The 20000-nt window shown below is 38.2% G+C and overlaps 1 protein-coding gene across 1 annotated transcript in view; it reads right to left on the reverse strand.

Moving 5' to 3' along the window:
• LOC144971516 (uncharacterized) overlaps window positions 1-20000 on the reverse strand; it is a 264566-nt gene that overhangs the window by 145935 nt on the left and 98631 nt on the right. The window contains exons 3-4 of the mRNA XM_078912499.1: window positions 15968-16073; window positions 1-3297 (exon numbers count right to left, since the gene is read on the reverse strand). The exon at window positions 1-3297 is cut by the window's left edge and continues 1985 nt beyond it. Coding sequence (XP_078768625.1) covers window positions 1-1991 — 1991 coding nt within the window. The 5' untranslated portion in view covers window positions 1992-3297; window positions 15968-16073. The remainder of the gene's footprint in view (window positions 3298-15967; window positions 16074-20000) is intronic.

Consider the following 20000-nt stretch of genomic DNA (forward strand, 5'->3'; position numbering starts at 1 on the left):
TTATGATGATTATTATTATTACTATTATTATTACTGGCGATACGACGCCTTTGATCTGGTGAGTTCTTATTTGCAAGTTTTAAATTGTTACCAGTTTGTGTCGTTGTATTGTAATCTTCGTCTGAATTCAGTCGTGACTCTTGTGAATTACTGCGAAGCTTGACTGTCTCAAAACTTTTTTTTGAGCTTCCTGATTCGTGACACTCGTCAGAATTAGTTCGCGAATTGCTCGGAGTGGATTTCTGCGGATCTTTGCTAGCGCCTGCACTCGAACGTCTATCCCTACCACTATTTGTAAATACCTCAGTCGGGCTATTACCTGTATTCCTACTGCTAGAGCGAGATGTATCTTGCCTAAATACACTATCTTTGCTACTATTGTGGTGATAATTTTCTAAGCTCCCTACATCGTCCTTGTCTCGACTTTTCGATCGAGATTTCCCAACAACAACAAAAGAACGTTCGGACTGATTGTTGGAGTTCTGTCTAGTTACATTTTCTTCTTTCTTACTATCTGTGGCACAGATAACGGTGTCGTAACTCCCACTAGAAGAAGCAAGACGTTTCTTTCTCTCCGTTGGAGAGAGTTTTGAATTATGTGTATCATTCCTTCCACGATTTAAATCTACAAGTTCAAAATCTTGAACAGTCTTCTGTCTGCCCAATGAAGCGTGACGCCTTTGTCTGCTATCCCGTTCTTCAACACTCTGAGATATATTGTAGGTGACAATAGAACCTCTATTGTCTCGTTCCTTAGACGGGACGTTGGCAAGATGGGGCCTTTGCTTATTATCACTGAACCCTCCCCTGTTGTCCTTGTCCCGAGTATTTGTACGATTTCCAGAGTAAATATCAACGATATCAGACGAATTTGAACGTGCAACTTTTCCTGGTTTTGTCGTTGAAGAAACAGTGGAGGGATTTACGGCTGATCCTCGATCGTGTGATCTATTGTAATCAGCGACAAGTTGCTGATGTTTTTTATATTGTTGTTGGTGTTCTGGTTGATGTTCATATTGTTGTTGGTGTTCTTGTTGATGAGGATGTGGCTGAGTCTGCTGATAATGAGATCCGGTGGAGTATTGTTGTTGTTGTTGCTGTTGATGATGATGATGAGAATGTTGACGTGGATTTTGACGAATTTGACGAGTTGTTTGTTGCTGTTGCGATGACGCTGTAGACTCGTAACCCAACTCAGATGAATGAACGTGTCCTCTACTCCCACTACTTCCACCCAAGCTTACAACATTCGATTGGTGATGAGACTGCGGGTGTACTAATCCTTTCTCCTTGTAATAATGAGACGGTTTTTCTTGGTATTGATGATGATGATGATGATGATCTTGTCGTTGTAATCCTCCTGCTGAAATAACACTCCCTCCTCCACCCCATATCCCTTTTCCACTATTACCACTACCACTATAAACACTACTAGCACTACTTACTGCAACACCACCTCCGATTCCGCTATAACTACCACTTCCACTAACACCACTATAGCCCGTAGGACCTGTGTATCTCCGGTTCAAATCGTATCCAGTTAGAATTACACCACTACGATCTTTGTTACTTATTTCATCAGCACCCGTGTAACTGTGAACACTCTCCTGACTGGAAAACCCAGATGTCACCGTTTCACCCAAGCCACTGGTCTCGGTCGAACTTTGCGCGTGCAATCTACTCAAACTTTGTGCGCGTTCTAAATTGGTTAACCCGTGAGGCGCGTCCGGGCTTAGAAAATTGCCAGTCGTAGTGCGTGGAACGGCGGGGGTGAGTCCACCGCTTACCACACTGCCTCCGTGAGTCGTATAGTCGTGGTGATACGGTGGTTGCTGCCCGCCAATCACTCCCATTCCTTTACCTCGCCTGTTGCTGCTTCCACCACCACCGCCGCCACCACCACTACCCAACCGTTCTGTCGTCTTCATCGGCGTTGCTATCGTCGTCGCTCTCGATTCCTCGATTGTTCCAGCTCGTGGTCTTCTTGACATTGTTTTGACGCCGAGTTTAACCTCATCAATAAAATAGCAATTATGATTATGCTTTATAAAATAGCTGGGCAATTGCTGGCGTCGGTGATAATGTTTTCAATTCCTGGTCAATAATCGTTATTTCTCTCGCACTGAAGAGGAACAAATGCCAATTTTACTCGAGTCTGTTCCTTTAGTTTCGAAAAGATTACCCCCAATGGATTCTCTAGTCCTAACATTTTGGTGAATATACACATTCGTGAGTAAACAATATACATTTATTATAGTATGGCATACTTGCTGTGCTGTTGACAAAAATAGCTAGATAGTGTTGGGTCAGTATTATTTGTCACCCAATTGATAACCAGCATGGCGTTCTCTTTTCAAACATTTATCCCTCGCTGTGTCAGTAATGGAAATTGGACATACACATCCGTATATACACGAACACATGCATGCAAATATCCACAATAGGTTTATAATGAGGAAATAATACGATTGAATGCTCATTAACTTGTTATTTCTTACGTCCATTGTTCGTAATTGTTTGTTGCACGTAAGAATGGTTAGTTAGCCTGTTGGGCGCCATTAGATGAAGAGATTCCTTAGCCACAATGGTGGAATAACTACGACAATCATTATGCATCTGGCATTTATGACGTTATGTCCGCAATTAATCGTCTCATTAGAACAAACCCATTATAAGGTGATTAATGTCAGAACTGAATCATAAATGGGTGCCTAGCTAATAATAGCCCGTCATTGAAGAACTACTAATGCATCTACAACAAAGACGTATCTATTTTTTCCATGCCGATGTAATTTCTCTATTCTGTTTCATCGTATATTTCTGTTATCAATGTGCATACTTATTGACTCGAAATAATATGTCCGCCGCTTTGTATTGGTCCCATTCGTATCAAATTACGGTAAGGCATGTCGTCTCCTGCCAATAACAAGTGCCATTGCTTTGATTGAAACAGTTTTCGTGTAAGCAACTATTCAAAGTAGGAATTTCTTGATAGTTTCCATGAGTTCCACATCTTAAAATTAAGTAAATCTCCGACAGATAGATCTTGTGCCAAATGACATCAAGAGGAAAGTGTCACCAGGAAAACATTCTTAATAAACTCAAGTGGGTTCGTTGATATACGTTGTATTAAAAACAATGTTGTCGAGGTAATCATAGTTGGAAAGAAGATTCTGTTTTGGTTTTGCCGTGTGAAGATGTCTGAAGTGAAGGGAAGCTTGTTGAAGTAGTTGAATATGGCATTATGTTGGGGGCAGATCAGCGATCATCACACCGGCGTTGACACTGACATGTAATCTGTGGATTTAATGATAATGATTATAATTATAAAGACATTTTTTTTTCATATTTTAAAATAATTATTATTTTTAAATATGAACAGCTTCTTGCTGGTATAATATAGATTTAAAAAAAAAAAGAAAACATACCCTTCCGCCACGACATCATAAGATATTGTCGCCTAGGCATTCCTCGAAGGAATATAGATAATTCATCAAACAGGATGTCTGATGTCAACAGGAATCACCCATATGGTCCAAGTGAGCAAGTTGGGGGTTGATAACCTTGCCCAAAGAAAAAAAAACGAAAGTGCCTGACGCGGGGCTCGAACCCGGGATCTTCCGTGTCACATTGCAACGCCTTAACCACTCGGCCACTTTCGCCCACTCTATGATAGTTAAATACCTGAAAAAGTGTGAATGAAACAGACCGGACAAAGCAGGAAAGAAAAATACAAGAAAAAAAAGCATCCCGCAAAAAAAAAAAACAGTTGATCTTATCCTACACCAATCCCTTCTCCCTATTGTCTCAATATAATTTAGACATGATTGGCATTGTAAAAGTGCTAGTACACACAGGATGAGAGAGAGAGAGAGAGAGAGAGAGGGGGAGAGAGAGAGAGAGAGGGAGAGAGAGAGAGAGAGAGAGAGAGAGAGAGGGAGAGAGAGAGAGAGAGAGAGAGAGAGACGATCAGATGACCAACATAGTATAGAATGAGTATTTGGAGCGATTAGTAACAATAGAAATGTGCTTTGTAAAGTTATAAGGGTGTTTAATTGTTCAGTTAACTCCTCTACATCTACCTTTATCATTGTTGCATAGAGAGAAAGAGACGCAGAGATTAATAGGAAGAAGTGGAGAAAGAGTGGGAACCAGGAAGAAAGAGCAACACACACACACACACACACACACACACACACACACACAGATTATATATATATATATATATATATATATATATATATATATATATATATATATGTATAGCTGTCCACATAGACGAAAACATCTACGAATCAACTACAAACCTACGGAACCACTTCAACAAGCAACAACACAAAACAAACCAAGCTCAAGTAACACACAGTCCTGGCGATGACTGAAAGGCCCGAAACATTGATATAGAATGACTCCAACATGGTGGTAAATATTATATATATATATATATATATATATATATATATATATATATATATATATATAGAGAGAGAGAGAGAGAGAGAGAGAGAGAGAGAGAGAGAAGGGAGAGAGAGATTGGAACTGGGTAAATTATACTCTTACAATATACCCAAAGTTTTGAAATCAAACCATATCATTTGGGCGATTGTCTGGCACTTTTCCAATGAATGAGTTTCCATCCCACCTCTCCCAACAAGGCCCATCTGAATTCCTATCACCAGTAAACAGCCATACCCTGGGGGAAAAAACTCATATTTAAAAATTTGGCCAGAAAAATCGTCTTTCAAACATCCATCGATTTAAATGACCTTCATCTTGGCGCAAAATCTCAGATCTCGGATTTCTCAAAGTCCTACGTTAGAGAATCTTTTTTTTTGTGTGTGAAAAGATGAAGGTCTTTTAAATGGATCCATAATATTTGGAGGGCGAGTTTTCTGGCCAAACTTTTTAATACGAGTTTTTTTTCCCCTAAGGGCAGTTAACTGGTTAATCTCTTTAGGGGGCAGTGTGAATGGCTGTGGCCGTTAGTCAAGGCTGGTCGGGACCTACTCTCACAAAACACGTTTTTCACTATGGTTTGAAAACATTTATCTCATCATTGATAGATTATCATGACCACAAACTTAACGTTTTTTAAATGATAATATAGCACGATATCCATTATCTGTGCCCAAAGCGCTTTTCAATGGGGTCATAAGTCAACACAAACGCTTAGCGTGTAGGACCAGAGATGACGACTGTAAGAAGACAATAGATAGTATGGGCTTGGCTAAGAAGCTGACAACATTGCCATCCGGAAGTATAACGGACCAACACACAAAACGTGCAACCATAATCGTTTATAGTCTGGTTATTACAATTTAGTGACACTTACTCATAAACGCGGATGACAAAAAAAAACAAAAAACCAATAACAAAGACCTGAATGACGTCAACTTCGACCTATCTATACGATATTTGTTTTATTTTCGACAGAGACAACGCTCAAACCGGTCAGATAGTCATTCCGCAATAGCTTTGATGAGAGAATGTTAAGTATAGAGCTTTTTCCCAAGGACCCAACTTTGCTCAGGACTCGAACAAAGGAATTCCTATTCCAAAGGCGAGTGGCATATAACTAGACCACAACATTTGTCAAATCATATTTTCAAAGCGAGATGTCCTAGTAGTCCTTCAGAGCCATTAGGCCCATGGAGCCGGAGTAGATTTCGGTTTCTAGAGCGTGAAACGGACAACAGCAATTGCTTGCTACCCTTTGAATAGGACGATAGTCTATCGCAAAGTACTTTCCGCTAAATCTAAAAGACCCAGCTACCCAATCACTGTTGGGTGGTCAGGGGGATTAGAAAAAAAATCTCGACTCCACCCGGGATCAATCTTGGTACCTTTGCGTATGAAGCGGGTGCTCTACCAACTGAGCTATTGACGCGAGACGTCCTAGTCCCAGGTTTAAGGTTTTTGGCAAGTCATCAACCATGGAAATATGAAGGAAAAGCTTTCTGGCTAAAAGGCAGACACAATGTTTTGCCATTTTACTGTATGTAGAAACTGACCACCGTCACTCCCAAGGGACCGGTTGATTCCATTGACAACAATTATATAGAATTGTTATCGTCTTTATCTTCCATGTCAGCACTATTATTTTGCTCATGGTGTCACTGGTCATCGTCATCATCATCATCATCATCATCATCGTCGTCGTCGTCGTCATCATCATCATCATCGGCATCATCATCACAATCATTATCATATCATCATCATCATCATCGTCGTCGTCGTTGTCATCATCATCGTCATCATCATCACTATCACTATCAAAATCTTACAATTAACATCGCCTGTTAAAAGCTATTTCATACTAACACTCACTAACAGGCAATACCCATCACTGCAATATAACCGATACTAATTCACACCTGCGTCGAGAGGGGCAAATGTTTGTAAGAACTGTGCTTTTAAACAAGGACACTCTATCTTCTAAACACTGCAACCCATCTAGTCATTGACCATGCGAGATTACGCTTAAAATTCCGACAAACCAACCCGTGATTGCCACAAGATAACACTCGTATTAACTCACTCAACCCTAACACCAACTATAGATAGTATGCGCTTGGCAAAGAAGCTCATAACATTGCCATCCGGAGGTATAACGAACCAACACAAAAAACTGTGTGTATCCATGAACGTTTATAGTCAGGTTAATACAGTTCAGTGAGCATTACTCATAAACGCGGATGGCAAAAAACAATAACAAAGACCTGAGTGACGTCATCTTCGAACTATCTATACCCGTAGTTTACCCGGGTTACTTTTACCCCATGCCTATTTAATACACATTTCTGAGAAAAAATATATGCGTAGAATCAAAGCTAATGTTTTTAGATTGTGCATGTTAACGGTAGTAGAACAAAACTATCTATATACATGTTAATTATTAATACATTTTTTCCAATTTTGAAAAGTAGCAAAAATAGCAAAAGTCTTTAGTTACTCAGAAAATCTGACCTCTGACCTCTGAACTTAAATAAATGATGACTTCTTTCCCTTCCTGAAAATGCATCTAGACAAGGTACTCTAACCTCTGTACTTGTGCCATCCTAAGTGGATAGTCTACAATTTTATGACGATCTCTTTCCCTAACAGAGATGGAAAATTTCCAGATCCGTGCATAATTAATCCTTTTCACGTGATCCCGAGGAGCTAAATTGATAGTCTAGTGGTGTAATTTGGCCCTCAGTGACCATATCTTCCTGCGTGGCTTCTCAAATGGCTACTTTTAGGGTGTGGGTGTTAATGGCCCCGCATCACGGTTAGTGATATCACTTTGTGTTATCACAAAAGTCATAATAAAACAATAAAATATTATAAGGCGAATTGGATATAGTGAATCCTTTGGAACGTTCGAAATAAGTGTTTATATATTTTGTAACCCCAGGTGGTTTGCAGATATGCAGGAAGAAGAAGTAGAAGAAGAGCAATGCTATAAAAATTGAACTTTCATAATATAGTACAATATCGAGTAAGTATGCTGAAAGCGCTGTACACGGATCCCAACAAGAGATGGAGTGAGTAGGAAAGTGCCAGAAGACAATAGAGAATACAAATTTCGCGTCGGTGATGGGGGTTTGAAACCGCGACCTTACTGGTACGACAACTCCGCCTGGCCGGGGAGAGTGTGACTCTACCGTATAAGCTATCCACGCTCTCCCCGGCCAGGCGGAGTTGTCGTACCAGTAAGATCACGGGTTCAAACCCCCATAACCGCCGCTAAATTTGTATTCTCTATTGTCTTCTGGCACTTTCCTACTCACTTCATCTCTTGTTGTTATCAACATAAGTGCCTGTTCCACTCACTTTTCTGTACAAGGATCCCAAGCCAACATAAACACTAAACATGTAGGACGAGAGACAGCATCTGTAAGATTCTACCACAATCTATTTTTCCATAGAGAAAACGCTACCAATAAGGTACTCATTTTACACCTGAGTTCAGTGAGAGAATGTGATGATGGAACTTGTTTCCGAGGACTGAACGATGCACCGACCACAGCGAAACTCGAACCGGGGACCTACAGATTCGAAGACGAGTGTCTTACCACAAGACCACAGATCGGCATAAAATGGTGTATTCTAGAAAGACCCATATTTAAAAATTTGGCCAGAAAACTCGTCCTTCAAATATCGATCGATTTAAATGATTCTCATCTTGGCAAAAACTCTCAAAACCGGGACTTCATGTGTGTGTGTGTGTGTGTGTGTGTGTGTGTGTGTGTGTGTGTGTGTGTGTGTGTATGTGTGTGTATGTGTGTGTTGCGAGTAAGGAATTTACTTATGTAGAAGTAGACATCAATAATCGCATAATTTTGTTGAAGGAGAACTATGGTGGAGAGTATAAAACTAAAATGATTAATCGAATTATGAGGGTTACAAATAGATGGAGTCATATTGATGCTATGCGTTTAGGTAAAATAATCATCACAATATAGATAGAATGCGCTTGGCCAAGGAGTTCACAACATTGCCATCCGGAAGTATAACGGACCAACACACAAACTCTGTGTAACCATGAACTTTTATAGTCTGGTTAATACAGTTTAGTGAGAACAACTCACAAACGCGGATGGCAAAAACAATAACAAAGGCCTGAGTGACGTCATCTGCATACTATATATATGCCAGCCGAATATGCATTACCAACACGCAAAATTATTTGTACATTAAACTTTTAAAGTCTGATTGATAGAATTTGGTGAGAATTTATCTATCATTAAAAAGGCTGTCTAAAAATAATAACAAATAGCTTAGTGACGTTAATTTCGTTCCTTCTATAAATTGACGCAAAGAATATTATAATCGCTTGTTAGAGTAATGTGCCTCAACTTGTGTGAAATTGACACGGAGTTACAAAAAATATTTTAAATGTTTTTATACCATTTTCATTTTTGAGACTATGCTTTGTCCACAAAGTAATATACCTTATTGTCAAATTACCTCACTTTACCCAAGAATAGATGTGTTCCATAAATTAGGAAGCAATGGATATTATTAACTTTAGTAAAAGGACTCATAAAAGGCAAAGAGTGGAATTTAGTTAAATATTATTCTGTGGGTGAATAGATTTGCTCATGAGCATCATTATATTCAGCACAAAATTGAAAATTAAATTATTGTGAGTAGTTTTGTATGAGTGGACACATTGCGAGTTCGAATACTAATGCAAGCAAATATATTTGCTAATTAGATCTAGATTGTAGAATTTAATCTATATATTTTAATACTTTCTCTCCCCCCTCTCTATCTCAATCTCTCTCTCTCTCTCTCTCTCTCTCTCTCTCTCTCTCTCTCTCTTTCTTTCTTTCTTTTGTCTCTCTCTCTCTCTCTCCCCCTCCCTCCCCCCTGTGTGTGTATGTGTGAATGTGTGTGTGTGCGCGTTACTTTAGACCGGATAATATGTACTGCCAAATTTGCGAATTTTACAGTTCTTTACTGATTATCTTATACCTAAATACAAAAGAAGATGTGTCTGCTACAAGGAAGTGCGTGCGAAAAGGTAATAGAATTCGAAGGGCGTTTCTACCTTTGTAATGAATGTTTCCAACAACGCCCCCCGAACGCGCTGTTTATGAATACTCTCTGACACAGAAGACAGTGCCCTCCTTAATAATACATACTAATCCTCTGGTCACGACATCTGTGAGGAAGGCAGGCTGTTGGAATAAGAGGAGATAACAGTAAAACATAGAATTCGATATTATATCGCACCGGCAAAGGTGATGTCACATTGATAACAAGAGGGAAGAAAAGTATGATGTTCCTGCTTCATTGGAAGTGTAAAACCACTTTTCTGGAAGGGTTGTTTATATATTATATGTCCTGTATGCGGGATAAACACAATTAATTACCTTGTGTAATTTATATTCTTGCTTCAGAGTGATGGTATTTTAACTTTTAGTCTAAATAAATGCTAGTCGCCAATAAAGATCATCATCGTTCTTTTTTTACGGCCAGTAATCCCAAATTATCTGCCCATACATCTTGCTACTGAAATTCGTTTTGCAACCTTAAGCAACCCTATTCATTATTAGTAATCCGAAGGACTGGTTTATCGATTTTCTTTTCTCAAATGGGGGTGATCTTTATTCAACAATCACATGATTTGTTGCTATCCAGCGATTTGGACATTTCTTTTAAAATGTAAACACGCTGCTACCTATATGAACGTCGTCATCACACCCATGAGTCAAGCTCAATAAAAATGACCTATTCTGATGCTGGGCAATTCGAAAACGGTGTACACTAGTTATAACCGAACATTATTGTCCGAATAGATGGAAATTCAATTTAGTTCAACGTTGACACCAATACAAAATACAATGATAATTAGTGGATACATACACGTAAACACCCCATACTCACATACATATGCACAAAAACCATACACATACACAATTGACTCTTGAATATAACTCATCAATCTAGTAAAAATAAACAGTCTTTCGCAGCAAAGAAGAAAAAATACATAGATCATAACTTGATAAACAAATAATCATGAAGGCCCATGTCTTGTTTACTTCATTCACTCCTATTACAGGAATGATGTCAAAAAAATAACCAAATCGTCACCTCAAAAGACATTCATTCTTGACCCAATACCAACATCGTTACTCATTTCTCATATTAATATCCTTTTACCCTTTATTACTTCAATCAGAGACGAATATCTGTCTACAGGAATTGTACCACATTCTTTTAAGCACACAATAGTGATCCCTTTGCTAAAAAAAGCAAAGATATCCCCTGAAGAGCTGGAAATCATTCGTCCCGTTTCCAATTTACCCTTTCTCTCTAAAATCCTTGAAAAAGTCGTTGCTAGGCAACTGAAAAATCATTTACTTAGATATAACCTTATCAATCTGCCTACATGCAGCACCATACTATACCGAAACTGCCCTAATTAAAATGACTAATGATCCTCTCTGTGCTGCTGATGCAGGAAAAATCTCCATCTTAGCGCTGTTAGATCTAAGCGCAGCCTTTGACACCATAGATAACTCCATATTAATAACACGTTTGTCAAAGACATTGGGAGTATCAGGTAACGCCTTAGAATGGTTTGAGTCTTACATTGACGGGCGTACACAATCAGTCCTGATAGACAAAATAAAATCCAATCCACAAACTTTCAATTATGGAGAACCCCAAGGTTCCGTTTCAGGCCCTCTCCTTTATATTCTCTATGCACAACCATTGGGAGGAATAGAGAGAAAACATGAGGTCAGCTACCCCATGTACGCTGACGACACCCAGGTGTATAGCTATGTCTATCCGTCTGAATTAGATTCGTTAATCAAAAACCTGTAAATTTGTGTAGAAGATGTAAAAGATGGATGACAATAAATAGGCTAAAAATAAATGAAGAAAAAAAACGGAAGTTCTTTTCTGTGATCCTAAAAATAATAAATTTGAGTATAAAAATGTTATTTTAATTGAAAACGATAAAGTCCATTTTCCTGACAGAGCTAGAAATCTGGGTGTTTACTTTGACTCTATCCTTTCCATGCATTGCCATATCGATAAGACTTTATATGTCGAGCTCAGAGGAATTTCACAATTGACTAATTTTTTGGATCAAAAACCTATCCAAATCTTCATTTCTTCTTTGATTACTGTAACATGCTCATCTATTCTATTCCAAATAATGTTGACATCAAATTACAGCTTAATCAAAATCAAGCGCAAAATTAGTTTTGAAAAGGAAAAAAAGAGTGATCATGTCATACTTTTGTTTTGAACTTTACATTGGCTCCCTGTTAGATTTAGGATTACATATAAAATTGCTGTAATGTGATATAATCATCTTAATGAAACTTCTCCAGCCTATAGATAGTATGCGCTTGGCTAAGAAGCTGATAACATTGCCATCCGGAAGTATAACGGACTAACACACAAAACTGTGTGTATCCACGAACGTTTATAGTCGGGTTAATACAGTTCAGTGAGCATTACTCATAAACGCGGATGGCAAAAAACAATAACAAAGACCTGAGTGACGTCATCTTCGAACTATCTATATATCATATTTATAAATGTTTACACTCCCTTACGCTTTTTAAGATCCAACTCTCAATCACGAATATGTGTTTTTAAAAATGGTCTAGAACCTATGCTGATCGTGCATTTAAGTTGCTCCCGCTGTTTGGAATTCTTTACCATTCAGTGTGCGGCTATGTGGTCTAGTGGTATGACACTCGCTTTCGGATCGGTAGGTCCTGGGTTCGAGCCTCACTCAGCGCATAGTTGAGTCCTTGGAAAAGACTCTTTACTCACATTCTCTCACCGTACTCAGGTGTAAAATGAGTACCTTGCCGTTTACAGCTCTGTAAAAATTGTAACTTCGCCTAACAGGCGTCATGTCCTACATGTTAAATGTTGCTGTTTGCCAGGGACCCCGTGTAAAGCGCTTTGAGCATATTTAGTGGATATTGCTCTATATAAAAGCTTAATTTAATTAAATTTGTTAGGAGCGGGGTTGTGGATTCCCAGTAATCTTTTAGAAAGAAATTATAACCTCATCTTATGAGAAGCTCACTAGATTCAATAAAACATCCTAATTTTTTGTAAGATATCCATTTGTTACATCAGAATTCTCATGATATACCTGATATAATCTCCCTTCATCTGCCTTATTGTTAAATGTTCTGTTATAACTTTTATTCAATAATTCATGTTAACAGCTATTTTTCGTCTCTGTATGCATATGGATGTTTTGGTGCGTGTGTGTGCCGTTGTGAAGGTATGTCTGTGTGTGCGTGCGTGCTAATATAAATGGGTGTACGTGTGTACAAAAATATTTTTTATGATATTTTACAATTTTGTGCGCCTATCTGATTTGTCAACGGGATTGGGCGCTATACAAATAAGCTTTATTATCATTATTATTATTATTATTATTATTATTATTATTATTATTATTATTATTATTATCATTATTTATTATAACGACGACGACGACGACGATGATGATGATGATGATGATAATTATCATGATGATGATGATGATGATGATGATGATAATGATGATGAAGTAGTATAGTAGTAGTAGTAGTAGTAGTAGTAGTAGTAGTAGTAGTAGTAGTTCTAGTAGTAGTAGTAGTAGTAGTGGTTGTAGAAGTAGTAGTAGTAGTAATAGTAGTAGTAGTAGTAGTAGTAGTAGTAGTAGTAGTAGTAGTAGTAGTAGTAGTAGTTGTAGTAGTAATGGTAGTAATAGTTGTAGTAGTAGTAGTAGTGGTAGTAGTGGTAGTAGTAGTAGTAGTAGTAGTAGTAGTAGTAGTAGTAGTAGTAGTTAGTAGTAGTATGTAGTATAGTAGTAGTTAGTAGTAGTAGTAGTAGTAGTAGTAGTAGTAGTAGTAGTAGTAGTAGTAGTAGTAGTAGTAGTAGTAGTAGTAGTTAGTAGTAGTAGTAGTAGTAGTAGTAGTAGTAGTAGTTAGTAGTAGTAGATAGTAGTAGTAGTAGTAGTAGTAGTAGTAGTAGTAGTAGTAGTAGTAGTAGTAGTAGTAGTAGTAGTAGTAGTAGTAGTAGTAGTAGTAGTAGTAGTAGTAGTAGTAGTAGTAGTAGTAGTAGTAGTAGTAGTAGTAGTAGTAGTAGTAGTAGTAGTAGTAGTAGTAGTTAGTAGTAGTAGTAGTAGTAGTAGTGGTAGTAGTGTAGTAGTAGTAGTAGTAGTAGTAGTAGTAGTAGTAATAGTAGTAGTAGTTGTAGTAGTAGTAGTAGTAGTAGTAGTAGTAGTAGTAGTAGTAGTAGTAGTAGTAGTAGTAGTAGTAGTAGTAGTAGTAGTAGTAGTAGTTAGCACTGACTATCTTTACTCATCTAGCTCATGAATATTTATAACTTTGAAGATTTTTGACCCTTTAGGTAATTCACCTAGATAACCTTCTGTTACAATCTCATAATGTTGTCTACTACCACAGTCAACTCACCCCCCCCCCTGCCTTCCTCCCCCACCCTTCTAGTCCGTGTCGTCCAGTTTGAGGAATGACAGAGTGTCACTTATCGACTGACCACTGACACTTAGCAGATACAACTGTATTGGGAATGACTCAATCGATAGCCGATGCCACCTAGCATCCTTTGGGTCTTCACGTTTGATCTGCCTTCGGGTTGGTAGACGTCTTCTCCTTAAATTAGAAGCAATTGACCCTTCCGGATTAAAGATCCATCCACAGGCTTTGTTCTAATTTATTCTAGCTATTAAAAATTAACGCTGTCATGTCATCCGAATTTGTAAAGCTCCTTGAGTCATACTTTATCCAAGTTTTCTATAGTTAACCCTCTCCTTACCAACCATAGGAAAATCGTCACATTCGTTATGATGCAGTCAACATTTTCTCATTCTGATTTCTTCTCAGCATCATAATAATATTTCAACAAAAGTGTTTGCTATAGTTAAAGTATCTTAACACTGTGTTGAAGAGGTTTAGCAGAAAAAAACGTATAGCAAGAATTAACAGTTTTTGTGTTTGAGTGAAATAAATCTATTTTTCTATAGGTTGGGTGTGAAGTTTTGGGGAAAAATCTGGAAAATGGCCGGTAAGGAGAGAGTTAAATGGGCAAGTGACTGACTGTGGAAGGAGGGCAAAGGGCAGAAGCGTGTTTTGGTGTAGCCATCGTTATGTTATAGCCTGATACTGAAATCCAAAAGGACTGGCAGTTTGACGTCATTTTTTGGTCAATATCATCGTGGCCTTCGTAAAGTCATGGCCTGACACTGACCAAAACATGACGTCAAAATGCCAGTCTTCGGTCACAAAAGAAAACAAATCGTGAGCTGTATTCAATAGTTCAACCACTGAAATAACTTGTTTCCATGAGCTCTACTAACGACAACTCACTAGGCGGTGCAAAGAAATAATGACGTCAAACTGCCAGTCCTTTTGGATATTGTCTAGTACAACAATGTTAAATCAAGTCCATAATCGACAACCAGACCTGCAAATACGTGCACGTCGGCTTTGATTGAAGAATGTGATTTCTTTTTCTTAAAGTTTTTTTCCTAAAAACCCATTGAATTCCCTTTTTCCTATTGCTTTGACTTATCACTCATATTTTCTTTATCTGTTTAATTCAATCTGTTATAACACCAGACTGATGCGATGAGTCACATATTATACTACTATGAATGATTCATCTTAACTACGCCACTACCACATTATTTCATTTATCTGTGGTGTTTCATTCATCCTGTTTTGTTGATAAAGGGGAAACCCGAAACGTTTTGATCTGTTTTTGTAATTAAAGTGAAGCTTACAATCAATTTCACATTCTTATTTATTTCTTCGAGCTTCGAGCAGCAACATTTATAATAACAATTTGGGACGTCAGGTTATCAAAAGTTACATTTTACTATAATTGTTTTTTGAAAAAGAAGTGCCAATATGTATTCAGCGATAACGAAATTAGAACCGATTGAAGGGTATAGAATAAAATATTTCGTGCAATCTTGCGTTTTTGGAATTCGAACTTTGTTCCCTATGCGCACTCGCAGGCTCTTCAAAGTTGAGGAAAACGTCCCAAATAGGGTTCGTAATGGCGCATAGTAACTTAGTAACTGGTTCTAAACTATCGGAACAATGGCTGACGACCTTACGAAATATTTCTCCGACGAGCATATAAGTGTATCAAGAGGAGAAAAACATTATAAATCTGATCATGTTTTGACTTTTATACATTCTGATCACATGACATGTGAAAAAGTTCTAGCCAGCATGAAGAATAATAAGTACCGATTTTCTTTGTTTAGAACCAAGCTGCTAGTTCCTGGGCGGAAGTGACATCAGCAGACTATTGAATCCTATTCCAATAAAAAGCAGGACTGTTTAAGAACCGTCGTGCCATATTCATCTGCTCTATCATTGGTTACATTTATCATGCAGAGCCTTTCGCAAACATGTTAAACATAAAAACAACATTATATTATGTTATGAAAACAACATAATTTATAATGTGTACTTACTCACTTCCGCCCACATTAAAGCAATTACGTAGTTGTCAGTTTGCCAAAACCCCTTTCAATTGATTTCCATCAAATACGATGTAGCTAGCATAACCGTGGCCGATCACTGAAAAAATAATAATCGTATTTACATTTTCATGACATTATTGTAATCGGGGTTGGTTACAAACATTAACATAATATAATATAATATAAAAACACGTAGTCCTTCGAAGATAATTGATGCTGTGCCTTTAGATAAAATATTCACAACATCCACTAGCTGGATATAACGTATCAACATCAAATACTATGTGTAACCGTGCGGCTATGTGGTCTAGTGGTATGACACTCGCTTTCGGATCGGAAGGTCCTGGGTTGAGCCTCACGCTCGGCGCATAGTTGAGTCATTGGAAAAGGCTCTTTACTCACATTCTCTCACCGTACTCAGGTGTAAAATGAGTACATGGCCATTAACGGCGTTGTCTTTGTCCGAAAAATTGTAATATCGTCCCGTCCTGCATGTTAAGTGTTGCTGTTGACCAGGGACCTCTTGTAAAGCGCTTTGAGCACATTTAGTGGATATTGCGCTATATAAAGCTCTATTTTTTAAAGCTCAACCGTGAATTTTTATAGTCTGATTGATATAACAAGCCACAACTAATCACCAAAATGGCTCTCTAAAAACAACATAGAGATGAGTGACGGTGGTAGTAGTGTCGTATGGTCTTCACACCTCCAAGTGGGACTCATTCAGCCATTTGATGGAGATGAGTGACGGTGTGTCTTTTTTACGAAACCCGCCGAAACCCGGCGAAACCCGACAATATTGAAGCTTACATTCAACTTCACATTATTATTTATTTCACACAATACGAGACGTGCAGCTAAAATGCAAGTGCAATTTTCCTACAAAGACATCCCTGCCTTAGACCAAGAGATCTCTGATATGCGGCAATGTGATCTTGTGGTATGAAAGTCGTCTCCGGACCAGAAGGTCCAGGGTTCGAATCTCTCCCTGAGCGGCGCATAATTGAGTCTCTCTACTCACATACCCTCATCGTTCTCAGGTGTATAATGAGTACCTGGCCGTTAACAGAGTTGGAAAAAAAATGTAATATCCCCTCACAGGCGGCATGTCTCGCCCTGCATGTTAAGTGTTGCTGCTGGTAAGGGACCCATTGTAAAGCGTTTTGATCACGTTTAGTGGTTATAGCCCTATATAAGAATCTGAAGTTTTCTTTGTTTGTTTGTTTGTTTTTGTTTCATTTTGACAGCATTCGTGAAAAAGAATCTTTGTCTATTTTTAAACGTTCGCTGAAAACATATCTGTTTCGTCTTAAGTAGATGGTATGAGAAGCAAGATAGGTCTGTCTGGTTTGTGTTGTGTGTGTGTGTGTGTGTGTGTGTGTGTGTGTGTGTGTTTGTGTGTGTGAATGAGTATGATTCAGCCAAAGTAATTTGTAATTTAAGTGCTCAGAGTCTGGTGTCTCAGCGCTATATAAGTTTTCAGCATTATTTATTATTTTATAAAAAAAAATTTTTTGTTTGTTTATTTTTATATGATGAGGGAAAAGTGTGCAAAAGTATTTCATAAGACACACCATCGAATCAAGATGCCCAGTTGCGACTTCGAACCCTCGGACCCAATGTGCGTTGTTTTGTGAGTTCATACTAACCCCCCCCCCCCCCCCCCCCCCCCCCCCCCCCCCCCCCCCCCCCAAAAAAAACAAAAAAAAAAACACTACACCTAAGGGACACAACCACACTATTTTGAATTAATGTGCCAAGCAATCAGAGCGGTAGCTCCCCCTTTCACCGCTTTATACCATACAACTTATCTGATTGGACATACATCACCTACCACTTCCACAGAGCATTAAGTGCTGATTTGTATCACATCTCTATGAGAGAGCTGCGACGCAATCAAATTCGTCCGATATATTATTATGCTCATTAGACGGGTATTAAGTATGTGGATGAATTGAAATTTGAAATTGAACAAGAAACACTTCGTTAAAAAGTAATTTAAAAAACAACGGAAATTGGTACATTTTATCTGCAATATACATAGGTACATGATATATTATATACACATAGACGTCTAGATTTTAAATAACAAATGGTCAGGGGCAATAACTCAATATGATCACATCTTTTGTAAGTCGCTCGAATTATTTCCCATGGCAGATAAAAATTGTGGAATATCGGGATGGATTTTAACGATACATTTGAGGCTATAAATATTTTTTAAAAACAGGCAAAGCAATATCAGGTATCGTGCTATGAAATGCGAGACTTTTAAATCTTATTATTTTCAACTCCAGTAAAAGATTACAGACCACAACAACGACCCAACAGAACACAAAGGCTTACAATAGGGACCTCGTTTGTCTACTAATACAGCAATTCCTGTTGCAATTACAACTCATTAAAATTCTCCTCCAACTACTACTACTACTACGACGATGACTACTACTACTACTACTACTACTACTACTACTACTACTATTACAGTTTCTACTATTACTACTACAACTGCTACTACTACTGCTACTACTACTACTACTACACCTACTATTACTACCACGACTACTACTACTACTACTACTACTACTACTACTACAACTACTACTGCTATTACCCTACTACTACTACTACTACTACTACTACTATTACTACTACTACTACTACTACTACTACTGCTACTACTGCTACTACTGCTACTACTACTACTACTACTACTACTACTGCTGCTACTGCTGCTGTTGCTACTACTACTACTACTACTACTACTACTACTACTACTACTACTACTACTACTACTACTATTACTACTACAACAACTACTACTACAACTACTACTACTACTACTACTACTACTACTACTACTACAACTACTACTACTACTACTACTTCTACTACAACAACAACAACAACAACAACAACAACAACAACAACAACAACAACTACTACTACTACTACTACTACTACTACTACTACTACTACTACTACAACAACAACAACAACTACTACTACTACTACTACTACTACTACTACATACTACTACTACTACTACTACTACTACTACTACTACTGCTATTACCCTACTACTACTACTACTACTACTACTACTACTACTACTACTACTACTACTACTACTACTACTACTACTACAGTACAACTAGATACCTAACAGCATTTTAACGGCTACGATCGCTGCTACTGCGATAAATGTCACCAACAACACAGACTTTCTGATGATGATGATATTGATGCTGCTGCTGCTGCTGATAATAATGGTGATGGAGATAATGATGATGGTGATGATTTTCCTGCATCGGAACTTCCGATTACATGGATTATTGTTTAGCCCATTTTCTTAAATCAGACCAAATTTTACTACAGCATGCGGTCCCTCCTCTACTCACACTACGAGTTTATTGAACACCTCCGGATATATTATTTCATGTCACTCTCTTTTCTCAGTTTTGACATCAAAGAACATGCAACATTAGATCACTCAGTTTCTTCTTCCTCCCCCCCCCCCTCTCCCTCTCTCTCTCTCTCTCTCTCTCTATCTATCTATCTATCTATCTATCTATCTATCTATCTATCTATCTTTCTGTGTTATCCTCTTTCTCTGTGTGCGCGCGCGGGTGTGTTTGAATGTGCGTGAGTATGAGTTTGTGCTTGTAACTGCAAGTAGCTGCTCTTCTTTTCTACTCATAACTTGTCTCATGTCGCCTCTTTCTCTCTCTCTCTCTCTCTCTCTCTCTCTCTCTCTCTCTCTCTCTCTCTCTCTCTCTCTCTCTCTCTCTCTCTATTTATTTATTCATTTGTCTTTCCTCCCAAATTGAACACTTTCTCTCTTCCCTCTCTTTCTTTCTCCATTCCCCCTTTCCCTATATATGTTCATACAAATTGCTCTCTTTGAATCTCTCTCACTCTCTCTCTCTCTCTCTCTCTCTCTCTCTCTCTCTGTGTGTGTGTGTGTGTGTGTGTGTCTGTGTGTGTGTGTGTGTGTTTTTTCCAGACTCTTTTCAATTCTCTT

Source organism: Berghia stephanieae, chromosome 4 (genome assembly GCF_034508935.2).
Source record: "Berghia stephanieae isolate SIO BIC M18660-M18661 chromosome 4, UCSD_Bste_1.3, whole genome shotgun sequence".
NCBI lineage: Eukaryota > Metazoa > Mollusca > Gastropoda > Nudibranchia > Aeolidiidae > Berghia > Berghia stephanieae.